We start from the raw sequence: 14,907 nt of genomic DNA on the forward strand, positions 1-14,907 counted from the left end.
AGATGGCTGAAATTTTTATGAATACTTTTTGGGGAAACAAAATCTTATTCAAATAAGCAGAACTATGCCAAATAAAAATGAGTAGCTTGGACTAATAATTATACATATTTTCTGTAACTTATTCTAAGAAAACTTGTTATAAAGTACTTCTGTATCCTATTATCCATTTCAAATCCCTTTATTTTTCATTAGATAAAACTTGTGCTGCTGGAAGTTTAAGGTTTTTTAAAACAAAACAAGAAAACAAACCTATCTAAACCTGCTGGGTTTGGTTCTACTGTCTTCTGCTATATAGAATCATATTCGCGTATGGCAGGCTGAAGGTTTTAAGCTAAGTAATTATTTTTATGTTAACTGATCTAGCATATGTAGCCCTATCTTTCCCAGTAGACTATCAAGAGTCCAAGAACTAAGCCTGGTTTATTAGGCACTTCGGAGGAAACTTTCTGAAATCAAAAGTATCCTAAGTAGCCATCTCATCTGCTTCTATGTCTGGGCTACCTATGAGTTTGGTGCCTTCTCTTCCCGCTTGCAAAAGGATATTTACACTTTTCAAAGTTACCTCGTATTTCTGTTATCATTCGGCATGTATTTTAAATCACAATGAAGCAGCAAGCTCATCTAATACACTGATTTTTGTTTACTTACATTAAATACATTGGTAAATCAGCAGTTGAATTCTGTTACCATGATTTGTTATTTTAAATGCAATATGAGAGTTTTCTCAGAAGGAAAAAAAAAGGAATTCTGATCAGATGAGAAGAGTAAGTTGAAGAAAAAGGGGGATTGCTCTGTTTAGAAAAAGCTGCAGTGTCCTCACTTCATCTAAGAGCTAATAGCAAATTAGTAAAAACAAGTTGTGGGCAATAATTGAAATAAATGGGTTTGCTTGTAACTTAAATATAAAATCTACTTTTCCGTTGCCATGAGCTGAGCACAGTGCAGTATTTCAGCTTTATTGAAGAGGGAAAGGACATGCTTAGGACTCCTCCTGGATTCTCCATAATGGCTGCAAGGGTCATTATATGCGCATGGAATCAAAGCACCATCAACAAAGAAGAATTTTACAGTCAATGAATCCATAAGTGTAAGATGCCATTTCTGGATTCATGTATGGGGGTTTGAACAAAAAGGTGATTAGATCTGAAACAGGTCTCAGGGAGTACAGAAAAATTCTTAAGGTCATGTAGAATGGTCCCAGATAGCTTTATAAACTATATGAACCTTTCTAGAGAAAATCCAGATTAAACCTGCAGAAGTAACTGTATGTGTGAATTGGGTGAAGATGTTACAGCACACATCTTAATTCTGTAGCATGTTGCTGAAGAATTAAAACTGCAGCCTAGTCTGATTCCCCCATTCATTGCTTCCTGTTCAATAAAGCCACATCTGGAGATAACTAGCCTTCATAATGGCAGCACAACTGTGTGCCAATAGTAGTGCAGAGTTTAACAGTTTCCACATAAGGCTACAGGGTGGCCTGGAGTTCAGATGCTAAATGCTCACACTGATTGTGGACATCAGTACTTAAGTTACATCAGTGAATGGGGAAAAATGCAAGCCTTTATACAGAATATAGGAGGACATTATGTACAAATACAGTATTAAAATGCATGGTCAAATAGGAGAATTGATGTCTTGTTTTTTTGTGTGTATGTATCCATATGTGTGTGTCCATATGTGTATAACCCATGTCAAGCTGTTGTTGTAGAACATTCAACCATGTGAGAAATTTGCATGGAGTAAACATTATACATCCAAGAAAAACTCCCTAAACCAGATCTAGATAGCACCGGGAAACAGCTCCTCTTTAGAAACTGTATTCAAGTTTGAAGCATGAAAAAGCTATGAGCATTTAAACAGAGTGTGTGGGCTGGAGGAATAAGCTATTAACTTTGTAAAGGCCACAGTTGAAGAGGGGAGACAGTTCTTATGTGGAGAACAGATTGTTGCTGGCTATTTGAGAGAGGGTGATACACTTTGTTTTACAATGCAGCATTATCTACAGTTAATTTTTTTTAAAAAAAGCTATTACTTTTCTTTAGCTAACAAGCAGGAAACTAAAAATCCCAGTGTCACCCACTCCTTAATTATTCATTTTTGCATGCAAGAAAAAGAACCTGTCAATTTAAACAGTTCTCAAGTTTAGAGGGCCTTTAGACAAGTCTTGTATGCGAGGAAGGATTCAGAAGGCAAAAAAATGGCGCTTTCAAACAAGGGAAACATATCAGTACTAGTACAGTACTAGTCCTCCTGTCACATTTCCCAACAAGAGTGCTGCCTTTTTTTTCTCTCTCTCTCTCTTTCTCATCCCAACCATATAGCTTAAAACTTCTAAAATCTGCAGCGACCCTTGGGAACTGCCCCTATTCAAGTTTTGCTAAGGACACGTGGATTTTTTTTTTCCTTTTGGCAATTTAGAACCTCTTTCTACTTCACGGACCAATGATGTACATATCCAAGGTGCAGGCTAAGCAGAAAGAACCTACCCAAGGAGAATCCTGACGGAGGGTCCAAGTTGACAAAGCTAACTTATTTGTCTTTGTACCTTGTTTCTACAGATAAGCGATTCTTTCTTAATTTAATAGGACTGACAACTGAATCTAAACAGAGGAGAGACACTACAGCCTTTTGACTTGAAATAGCAACTTTAAAAGTTATACCTATTTCCATCCCCTCCAACCTCCTCTGCGCTGTCCTGGCCAATACGAATATAAGGCATCGATCAAGAGCAAATCCAAGGGTCCTGGAAAGTATTTCTTATACTCTACATTTATAATCATTTCATTCTTATATTGATGACACTGAGACATTGGACCACTCTCGTGCCGTAGCCAGGAGAAAAAAAAAACAAGCAAATACAACCATCCTCTCCAATGTAACCACAAAACTCTGCCCTGAAAAAAAGTTAACCGAGGACACTGCAGCTTTTCTGAAGCTATGGAAAATGAATGAGAGAACCCCTAAGAGGATCTTCTCAAATAATTGTGCATATTTTTTTTTTGAGAAAGTCAGTTAAATTGGCTCTTAAAAAATAAATCTACCAGAATTATGTTTCTCCTTGCTTGTGACTGTCCCCCAGATTATTAAAGAAAACAAAGGGGAAAGGGAGGTGAAGGGTGACGGTGGATGTGACAGGACTAAGAACACATATTTTATCAGAGCAAAGACAGCGTGGGTGTGTACGGGTGCACGTGCGCTGGAGGGATAAGAGATGGCAAGGGAAGAAGAGCAGTTATCAGGGAGAAAACAGAGCAGGGGAATCCAAATAAGTAGGTAGCTATTTGCACCTATAATACAAAGTGAATAAGAGTTTGTTTTTGGAAGTTAAGTCCCCGGTCGGTCTATCTCCACTTTCTGTTGGGTGGTGGTAACAGACGTCTCATGATGGTTCTGAAGCGTTAGAAGTGCAGTGAAACGGCGCTCTCAGGAGAAGGGACGGCTTCCAAGTGTGCCAATGCTGTTATTGGAAGGGAGGGGAGGTGGAGTGGGGTAGAAATGGAGGTTATATCTTATCTCTCACTGCCTGAACGCCACCATTCAGTTGCTACAACACTGGCTCTTGTTCTGCTGGGACTGCTCATGAAGGTCCACACCTCGCCGCCCCACAGCACCTCCTGTGCTCTGGGGCTCACTCTTTGGCAGCTTCTTAGCTGGAAGAACAGACAAAGATGTTACTGAGGAAAAGCAATTGCCGCACGGAATCCCACACAGTTCTGAACAAATAAAATGTATTTCTACTGCAAAACCCCACCACTGGCCTTCATCTGGCAAATTGAAACTTATTTTAGAAGCATATTTGGGGGCCCTACTGGGCTACTTTTCTGCCATCGGTTTGCATTATTTGAGTTTCTTTATTGATATGTTGTTTTATTCCATAATTTCACATGTAGTTAAATATTAATAATGTACGAAATCTTGGCCTTCTAAAACCGGTCTTCGAAGATAGCCTATAAAATTAAAACACAAAAATCAAAAGTAGAGCAAATGTAATCAAGCCATCCATGTAAGATAGCGTGTTGAGTATTTTAAATAAAATACTTTAAGCTAGTTAATATTAAGCAATTCTTCCTGAATATGCATTCTTGTGTACAAATGTCAGGAGGTTGCTAGAAAATCACCAATATAAGAGGTAGCGTGTGGTCGAACATTATGGTACTCACAGCTTGTGGAATCACAAAACAAACAGATTTTAGCTAAGTTGCATCTGTTGCATTACTCTCTACCCCAAGTGAACTCACTCTTTTCTTGTTGAATTATTTAGAACATATGACACATTACAGTTTCTCTTTACAAATTCATCTGTATTTAACTGCCTAAAGTAGATTTCAAACTTTTTCAGGCTGTGGGAACCTTTAGGTTGAAAAAATAATAATCCTAGAGCCTCTGATCTAGAGGCAAAATTGTAGTGATTGTGCTTGAGTGAACAACTCTCATGGAGCTCCATCAAGTTCTTGCAGAAACACAGGGTTCGGGATACACTATTTATACATGCCACCCATCTTGCTGTCAAGAAATTTAAAAGTCCCTGGGCTAGAAAACATTCACAATGAATTCTCCACAGTGTTGATACTGCTGAAGTACAGTGCCAGCTTCTATAAAAAGAATAAAGAATAAAGAAAGTACCAGTGATGTCAGATTTCTGGAGCATTGGCTACCCAAATGCTTCCTGCTCTTATATGATCAATTACTGGAATAATAGCAGTGAGCCTATGTGCACTGAAATAGCAGGTTTGCCCTAAAATGGTAACTCCAATATTTCCATCCATTGTGGACATTTTGAAATTAAAGTTCAACTAGATATTACACTGAATGCTAAAATAGGTATTCATCACATGAAAACCAGAATTGCAAAGGGCTATAATACAGTGCAATGTTATACTTCTACCTAAGCTGAAATTTTTAAGGGAACACTTTAAAATACCCTGTACCCCACTATTCGGTTAGCTGGGGTGGTGGTGGTGGTGGTATTTCTTCAGTATTTCTCCATAAATTTGAAAAATGCATAATTATTTATACCACAAGTATACAAGTGTATGATCCCCAAGTTGTATACAAGGTCAGCGAATTCCAAAACTTGTTCCAAAATTGTAATTTAATTTGAAGGGTGGGATATTATTAAATGCATGGCTGGGAAATCTATATATGTATGTATGTACCCCTCCCTCTCTCTGTGTGTGTTTGTGTGTGTATCTCCAAATTAAGTAATTTAATCCTACCCCACCCCCTTGGAGTGTAACTCTCAATATACCACTTAAAAGCCAAATGCAGCTTCTGGCATCAACAAGCAGTATGCTAATAATTTATTCAGAATAGGCTGAAATAAGAAACTATAATTCACTTGGTAGTACTCAACAAATCCTGAAGAGTAACCAATAGTTTTTTGCTGCCCTCTGCTAGCTGACTAAGCTCAGAACTACAATTTACAGATGACTTCACCAGTAAAGCAGCTGAGATCCTAATAAGACACAAATTCTGAGAACAGTTAGGAAGCATAGCTGGTACCTGTCTTATTTTCTCCTTCTTGGCAATGATAAGAATGTGAAAGCCATGGGGGTGGGTGAGGGGGATGACATGTAAGCTGTATATCAGGGTAGAGAGCTTGCGACCCTGCAGAAATTGCTGAACCATAGCCAGAAGTTTGCAACTGGTGTGGCTAAGAGTGAAGGATGCTAAAACCTGTAGCTGAACAACATCCGGAGGCCAACAGTTCCCCATCCCCACTCTAAATTCTAGGTCATGTGTAACATAAAGCCTGTGGAAATAATTGCAAATAGTTCTCATTCTCTTCAGAAAATATTTACATCTATTAATACAGGCCAGCTAGAGAATATTTCCCTATATGTGCTCTAATTAGTAGTTCTTTGCAAGTATCTTTAAACAAAAGGTAGTTTCACATGAAGGAAACAGCTATCAAGATAAACAGCTTGATGTGAAACCAATCCATCTGAACTTGTTAAAGAGCCAAAGCCTTTAGTAAGTATAGGTGGTTCTCGATCTATGACCACAATTGGGACTTGATTTGTTACTCATGAAAGAAGTTGTCACAAGTCTGCTTCACTAAATACTGCAATCCTGACACTCCTGGTCATTAAGTCATCTCATGGACTGTTAAGCGAACAGACTGCCAGGTAAGGAATGTGAGCTGCCCCCAAGGGGGTGGGAAGACTCTGGGAGACCTAGCACTAGGTCATGCACAAGTATCTTTTTTCTCTAGTGTTGACAATCCTGCTTGGATTTCAGCAGGAAGGATTTTCAGTGCCAGAACAGAGAGGTAGCGTATACGTTAAGGAGTGCATGGTGCCTCAGGAGGGTAGGGGAGACCCAGGACAGGTTGTGTGCAAGTGTCTCTCTCAGGGGCTGAAACTTCTTCCTCTGAAATCCAAGACTTTCTGAGGCAGCCAGCATGGAAGATTGCATATGGTAATCACCTGATCGCAAGGCGCTTGGCAACCAGTTGTAAATACAATAGGTTGCCAGATGGTCAGATTGCAATCAGATGTGTGATTTTGCTACAGTCAGAAGTGCTTTGCAAGGCGTAAAGCACCCTTTCCAAGGTCAACGTTAATTTGAACTGTCATGAAGGGAATGGTCGTAAGTCAAGAACTACCTGTAATGTCATAAATGCCTTGCACATTACCTATTGCCAGGAAGAGATCATTAACGTTCATTGCTGTCTTGGCCGATGTCTCCATAAACAATAGACTGTTATCATCTGCATAAGCCTGGGCCTCCTGCAGGACAATAAGACAGAACTTTAGACAAATTTAATGCTCTAAATTAGGCAAAACAAAGTGGACAACACTGTTCACTGCTTAAAATACAGAATTTGAGGAAACTTTGAGGAATTGGAAAGAGAGAGCATGTTCTCTTTTCTAACAGAACCACTAAGGATGAAATAAATTTATTAGAAGCCTATTTCGATCTAGAATCTGTCATAATGCCAGATATAAAGGAATATCATACAAAGATTAGTTTCTAAGCCTGCAGTTTGGAAAGGTAAACAAAGTGCAAATGATATTTGAGCTTCAGAGTCTGTCTTAAATTTAAAATGCTGTATTCATACATATTACAAAACTTTCCTACTGCCTTGAGTATCATCTAAGAGGGCAAAAGAAAGTAATCCATTTCTCAACCTAAGCTAGATCTTAGGTTGTTGTTAGGATTAAGAGAAAAATGTACATTTTGGGGGCCTAGAAAGAAAGAAATTTTATACAGTAAATAAAAACAGTTTGCAACACTGTATATTACCATTGCTGATTCTATTCTGTTCCTGTGCAATCTGGACCTGGTTTTATTTCATTATTAATTTAATAAAAAAAACTATTTCTAGCAGCTTCATAGATATGGAAAGTATTTTGAGAATGGCATGATGACTATAAAAGTTTTAAGAGCATAGTCACCACAAGAGTTCATGGGCAAATCAGAAATTCCTCCATGAAAAATGTTATTTTGAATTCTTATATTTGTCATTCTCACTTCCTAGTGAGATTATGTGCGATATTATGTTATGAACAATACATTGGTGTGAATTGCCAGCCATAATAGTGAACAAATCCTGCTAATTTTAATACTGTACATCCAAGTAACTGCATTCTAAAGCTTACTTTGCATCACAATTTCAAGTACATGAACCATCTTTGTTGTCATCATTTTGAAGTTATTTTCTTTCAGAAACAATTGAGGGATTCTGTATTCTGTAGATCTCAGCTTTTTTTCTTTACTATTTGCAAATTAAATTTTAATTTTCCTCACATTCCCAATGACTATATTTATATACCGTGACTATTCTGAACTGACATTATTAGTTCCTTTGGACCAAATTATCAGTGTAATGGTATCTCTTTCAAAATAATAATTCCCTCTTATGTGTAAAGTACAGCAATAAAGGTAGCTCATGGTAAAAGCCTTATAATAAAATGTGATAAATTTGCTTTATGTTAAGAGTCATGTAAAATATTAAATATAAAACAGAACATTTGCAAGCATGTTAAACTTGCAAGTTATGGCGGGCGGGCTCATCCTTCAACACAGAAACTCTAAAGGTTAATCCTAGTTATTTCTCATTATAAGGACAAAGATATTTGCCTGAGGAATCAGAAAGCTAGAGTTGAAAATACTAAACTGGATGGTCCCAAATTCTGATTCAGTATTAGCTTAGCCCAACAGTGGTCAGTCTTATTTTTGTCCAAAAGCTAAGGGGCAAATATCATACAGAATACAGATAGTCATGGAATTCCAACTGGACAAACTAGGAAAGTTCTAGGCTATTTCACTGTTCTTTCATCAAACACAAGGCAGAACTAACACTATTTACCTGGACATGTGCTTTAGCCTTACAGAATTATAGAAACCACTACCTTACTATGAACAAAATAACTTCTGTTCAAAGGTAATCTTAATCAAGAGCTATTACTTACTTCATATTCTACCATGCGCTTGTTGGCAAGATCAGCCTTATTTCCTGCTAAGGCTATAACAATATTTGGGCTAGCTTGCCGTTGGAGTTCTTTCACCCATGTTTTTGCTCGTGCAAATGTTTCCTTTTGGAAAAGACAGGCACAGGGATATCAGAAATACAGGCAAAAGAAAAAATATATTGCTTAACTACTACCAAGCAACATTTCAACAGTCACTCAAACTGGCTAATTTTAATGGAATAAAAGGAGACCTTTTGGATTTAAATGAAGGTATAACTATTTCAGCATTTCATTTCCCACAGTGGCCAAGCCCCTGTAGGAGGCCATGAAAAGAAGAGTAATATTCTTCTATTATTAATCTCAGTATAGGGAGTCCTTGACCTGTGACCATAATGGAGCCCATTGTGATTGTAAGTCATGCTGGTTGTAAAGCAAGACATCATGTGACTGACCCTATTTTACAATTTTTTGTGGTGGTGGTGAAGTGAATCGATTGTTCACCGTGGCCCGCTTTTGCCAAAACTCAGAAGTAAACACCATTTTGGGGGGCAAAAATGTTTGAAATTGTGATCACATGACCATGGGATGCTGCAAACAGCTGTAAATGTAGGCTACATGCCAAACATCCAAAATGGAGTCTCATGGCTAGGCCCTCAGAACTTCGGAACCAGGTTGTAAATAGCTTTGGGGAAAATTGTACCTTCAAAAGGTTGCCAAGCAACCAGTTGTAAGTCAAGGTCCACTTACAGCTCAGATCAAGTGGCAAACTATTTTTTTTTTTACTTTTTATTGCATTATAACAAATCTTGATACATAGCTAGTCCTTTGCTTACAACTATTCGTTTAGCAATGGCTGAATGTTACAACCACCTTAGAAAAAGTGATTTATGTCCTGTCCTCACACTTACAACCACTGCACTACCTCCACAGTTACATGATCGCAATTCAGGTACTTGGCAACCGGCTCAGATTTGCCATTGTTTGCAGCATTGTGGTTACATGATCATAATTTGCAACCTTTCTGACAAGCAACATCAATCGGGGAAACTGGATTTGCTTAATGACCATGTGATTTGCTTGATGTAGTTAAAATGATTATAAAATCAGATCTGGTCACATAGTGGCTCGCTTTATAAGTGCACTACCTGTAATGAAAATTCCAATCTCAATTGTGGTCATAAATCAAGGACTACCCGCATTACATTATTTCAATACAATATCTGATAATATAATCAAATTCTTGATATTCTGTTATATAGATATCATATACCATTGGAAATAATAAAAAAGAAAAAGTATGCATTTTTCCCCCAGTGTTGATTGTAATGTAGGAAATCAATATTACAAGTATAACCTTTTTTCAAAGTTAAATGTAGCACTGGAAAGGGAAAAAAGCAATACACTGAGAGTATACCAAGGTATTTGTTATATGATAAAGGTTTCAGTCTTAAGCTAAATTACTTGTTACTGAAATCTCCATTGTTTTGTTCCTTGGTATATTTATTTATTTATTTATTTAGTTATATTTATATACCGCCCTATTCCCTGAGGACTCAGGGCGGTTTACAGGAAATTAAAAAATCCAAAATACAAAAATTAAGAACCAAATTAAAAAATATTAAATTAACCCTGTAGTCAATTAAAAAGAACCCCAAATTAAAAATTCCTCCTCAGTCTGGGCCCGAGAGCTCGAAGAGCCAGGTCTTCAGGCCCCGGCGGAATGATCGAAGGTCGGGGGCAGTTCTCAGCTCCACCGGCAGCTGGTTCCAGAGGGCAGGCGCTCCCACCGAGAAGGCCCTATCCCTGGGTGTCACCCGCCGGCAGTCTCTTACCGGCGGGACCCTGAGCAGACCCTCCCTGTGGGAGCGCACTGGGCGAAGGGCATTTGATGCCGGCAGCAGGTGTTCCCTCAGATATCCCGGACCCAGGCCATGTAGGGCTTTATAGGTGATAACCAGCACCTTGAATTTCACCCGGAGGGCAACCGGAAGCCAATGCAGCTCGCGGAGTAGAGGTGTTACATGGGAGTATCGGGAAACCCCCATTACAACTCGCGCGGCCGCATTCTGCACCAGTTGAAGCCTCCGAGTGGTCTTCAAGGGCAGCCCCATGTAGAGAGCGTTACAGTAGTCCAAACGGGAGGTCACAAGCGCATGAGTAACTGTGCGTAGGGCGTCTCGGTCCAGATAGGGACGCAACTGGCGCACCAGGCGAACCTGGGCAAAAGCCCCCCTGGTCACGGCTCCTATATGGTCTTCAAAATTGAGCCGTGAATCCAGGAGGACGCCCAAGTTGCGAGCCCTATCGACGGGGGGTAACACCTCACCCCCCATCATTAAGGATGGAATAACTTGGTTAACCCGAGATGCCGATATGCACAGCCACTCAGTCTTGGCGGGATTGAGACGAAGCCTGTTTCTCCCCATCCAGACCTGAACCGCCTCCAGGCACCGGGACATCACGGAGAGGGCATCACTGGGTTGGTTCGGGGTGGAAAGAAAAAGTTGGGTATCATCAGCGTACTGATGATACCCCACCCCAAAACCACGAATGATCTCGCCCAGCGGCTTCATATAGATGTTGAACAGGAGAGGCGAGAGAACCGACCCCTGAGGGACTCCACAAATGAGAGACCTCGGGGCGGATCTCTGCCCTCCTGTCAACACCGACTGCGAGCGGCCCTGGAGGTAGGAGGAGAACCACCGTAAAACAGTGCCTCCCACTCCCAGCCCCCTGAGACGCCGCAGTAAGATACCATGGTCGATGGTATCGAACGCCGCTGAGAGATCTAATAGGACCAGGACAGAGGAGCAACCCCTGTCCCTAGCCCTCCAGAGATCATTCACCAGCGCGACCAATGCCGTCTCCGTGCTGTGTCCGGGCCTGAAGCCCGATTGGTACGGGTCCAGATAATCAGTTTCCTCCAGGAACAGAGGGAGCTGATGCGCCACCACACTCTCAACAACCTTCGCCAGAAAGCGAAGGTTGGAGACTGGACGGTAGTTGTTTAAAACAGCCGGGTCCAAAGCAGGCTTCTTGAGAAGGGGTCTCACCACCGCTTCCTTCAAGGCGGCAGGAAAGACACCCTCCTTCAAGGAAGCAGTTATTACTGCATGGAACCAGCCTCGTGTTCCTTCCCGAGCCGCATAAGCTAGCCAGGAGGGGCACGGATCCAACAAACAGGTGGTGGTGCTCAGTCTCCCCATGATCCTGTCCACATCATCAGGGGAAACAGGGTCGAACTCAGTCCAGATAACGTGCTCAAGACCGCCTGATTCCTCCACATTAGACTCTGCCCAGTCAGAGTCCAAGCCGGTCCGGATCCGAGCGATTTTTTATGCTTGTGTGTGTAGTAAATGGGTGTGTCAGGCCCAAGGACGCAGACAAGACCCTGAGACCCAATCAAGTTCAATCCTTTACTTGCTTATACCTAATTGACACAATCCTGCCAAACTAAAGCTATAATTCTCTAACCTAATATATATATAGGTGTAATATATCCCTCCCCCCATCTAATTTGGCACTGTGCAATCTCTAAATCTGGGCCTCTCTCTAATGGAATTTACTGCCTCCTCCTGGGGTGCTATGGTGCCAAAAACTCTTCTCCAAGGGCTTTATTCCATCACAATTCAGATAGTGCTGGACTTACAAACAAGCAAGACAGCTGTTCGAATTTTACCCCATTTTATGAACTTTCTTGCCACAGTAGTTAAATGAATCACTGCAATTAGTAAAACAGTTATTAAGCGAATCTGACTTCCCCATTGACTTTGCTTGTTAGGAGGTTAGAAATGGTGATCGCATGACCCCGGGACACTGCAACTGTCATAAACACATGCCAGTTGCCAAGCCTCTGAATTTTGATCATGTGACCATGGGGATGCTGCAATGGTCATAAATGTGAAAAATGGTCATGTCACTTTTTTTAGTGGTGTTGTAATTTCAAATAGTCACTCAACAAATGGGTATAAGTTGAGGATTAACTGTATGTGTGTGTGTTAATAAAAGGAAAAATTAAACGAACAACCAAGTTTAAAAAAATTAAAATATTAAAAAGTAAATTAAAAAAAACAAAGAAAAAAGCAGAGCTTTTTTTAAAAAAAAGTTATTAAAAGTCCGACTTAACTTTTTTTAATATCAACTAATTTGCAATGTTTGTCAAGATTAAACCTCTGTTAGAAGCCAAACTACAGGTGATTATATTTGCAGTGATATGGGGTATAAGTTATATATAGGGGAACCATTCTTGCTTAAATTTAAACTTGTATTATGTACATGTATTGTTAGTTTTGCCCTTGCTGCATATTCTCCAAGTTTTATCACATACTGACAGAATTGTATCCTTCTCTGAATATTGAGCTAAATTATTTCTTGCTGCTTTAAGCACATATATGTCATTAAACTATAGTGTTGCTTGGGGTTTTTTTCTGACATAGTAACCAGTTGGAAAAGTGGCTTCACATCAAATTTAGCAGACCCTTCCTATAAACAATGCCCCCTCCCCCTATATCTGCACATTAGCAAACCGTAAAAACTTACTTGGTTGGTTATATCATATACCACAATGGCAGCCTGAGCCCCTCGGTAATACATCGGAGCCAAACTGTGATATCTTTCCTGACCAGCTGTATCCCAGATTTCAAACTTTACCGTTGTGTCATCTAGACAGACAGACTGTGTGAGGAAAGCCGCTGTAAGACAACAGAAAGTCAGTTACTGAGAGGAGAACGTAACAGGTTACAATCCTTTATATTTAAATACAAGATTACTAAGCTGTTTGGTTCATCAAATTGTTGGAGGTCATTTTCTCTGAATGTCTGTCCAATTATGTAAGGGGTAACTGGTACAGGGCTATACACAAAAGTGAAAGGTGTGTTAGACTTTTATTCTGCAAACAAAGTTTGTTAGAGCCAGCTAGACAGGTAGAAATCATATGATGCAGCCTTCCTAGGATTAAATTATTTCAAAGTAAGATTAAGAAACACATGCTTGAAAGTTTTCAGAATAACAATATGAAGAAAAACAAACCTTCTTCCAACATGTCTCTAACTGGGACAAACTTTAGATCTCTTCCTATCCTAATTATCAACAAAAAAACCATCTTAACATTTAAATAGCATTTTTAAAGGAAACCTTAGGTTTTATTTTGCAAAAATATAGTAAGTTCATACATAAAAGATGCTTCAACTCAGTATAGTATATAAAGGCTTTTGATGACTCAGTGATCATAAAGATGTCCCTATAAAGAGGTTTTCTATAACACCCTTATCAAAGCAGTTATGAGAAAGTTACTGCGTTATTTTTACAAGTTCATTATTTTAAAATATAATTTTCAAAAGCAGTGAATAGCTTATCACTCCATATAAGGTCTTTTATAGACAAAAGTTTATAGAATTATATATCACACATTTTAAAATGGGTGTTGTCAAACTGGACTCAATGAAATAATGGCTTATTTATTTACAGAGCATTCAGACCTCCTTCACTTTTGTCCATTTTGTTATGCTGCAGCCCGATTCTACAGTTGTTGAAATTCATTTTTTTCTCTCATTAATCTACACTCAATACCCCATAATGACAAAGTGAAAACAGAGTTTTAGAAATGTCTGTAAATTTATTGAAAAAACTGAAATAATTTTTATTAGACTGCATCTCATCACTACCCCACTGGAATTCTTGAAGGGGTGAGATGAGGAACTTTGGGATGAAATAGGAAGCATAAAAGTTGATGTCCTAAGGGAGGCTATGAATTAATATAGGAAGGGTGGCATCTGGGGAATATTTAAGGCAGGGGTGGGCAATTAATTTTCCAAGGGGTCACAGGGGAAAGTGTTGTGGAGGGCCATCGGTGCCCTGCCCCTGCTGCTGCCCCATCCCCTGCTGCTACTCTGATGCCCCATCCTGCTACTGGCACCGACTGAACTAGAATTCCTCGTGGACTCGGCGTGACCCACACGTCACAAAATGCTCAGGTGTAATCTAAGATTTAAGCTATAGATTTTCCTCCTTGGAAGAAGGCAGACTGCATGCAGAAGCTTTCTTACCTCCAATGGTGCTCTCCTGGTATTCGTGGAACTGTCCCTTGACAAAGCGCAGCACCAGGCTGGACTTGCCTACTGCTGATTCACCCAACAGTACTAGCTTGAATTGGCAGATCTTGCTGGCTTGCGATTGCCCATTCGGCCTGGCAGCTCCTCTGCTGGTCATGGCCTAGACTCCAAGAGCAACGGGTGCTCCAGCCAATGCAAAGAACTACCACGGTTGACCAGAGTTTGACACGCAGGAATTTTTGCCCCACCTGCTTCGAACAGGATGACAATTCCTTCCAGTACCAAGTGGCTGACTTCTGAAATAAGAGATAGCTTAGTTAATGTTTTAATCTGTGAAGGGGATCAGGAAGGTTTGGATTTAGTGCAAAAATATTAAGGAATGACTTGGGAGAATTGAGTAACAAAGTTACTTAATCTACTTAAGTCACATTGAGATA

General features: G+C 39.9%; 1 protein-coding gene across 2 annotated transcripts in view; it reads right to left on the minus strand.

Annotated features, from left to right (window-relative positions):
- Positions 1-620: 620 nt before the first annotated feature.
- The window catches only part of RAB5B (RAB5B, member RAS oncogene family), a 30,226-nt gene continuing 15,939 nt past the window's right edge, over positions 621-14,907 (minus strand). The window contains exons 2-6 of one of the 2 annotated variants that reach the window (XM_083355461.1): positions 14,465-14,766; positions 12,960-13,111; positions 8,421-8,543; positions 6,641-6,734; positions 621-3,653 (exon numbers count right to left, since the gene is read on the minus strand). In XM_083355461.1, coding sequence (XP_083211587.1) covers positions 3,541-3,653; positions 6,641-6,734; positions 8,421-8,543; positions 12,960-13,111; positions 14,465-14,627 — 645 coding nt within the window. In that variant the 5' untranslated portion in view covers positions 14,628-14,766 and the 3' untranslated portion in view covers positions 621-3,540. Of the gene's footprint in view, positions 3,951-6,640; positions 6,735-8,420; positions 8,544-12,959; positions 13,112-14,464; positions 14,767-14,907 lie in introns of both variants that reach the window. The other variant, XM_083355462.1, reaches the window with a different exon arrangement.

Source organism: Vipera ursinii, assembly GCF_947247035.1.
Source record: "Vipera ursinii genome assembly, chromosome: 2".
NCBI lineage: Eukaryota > Metazoa > Chordata > Lepidosauria > Squamata > Viperidae > Vipera > Vipera ursinii.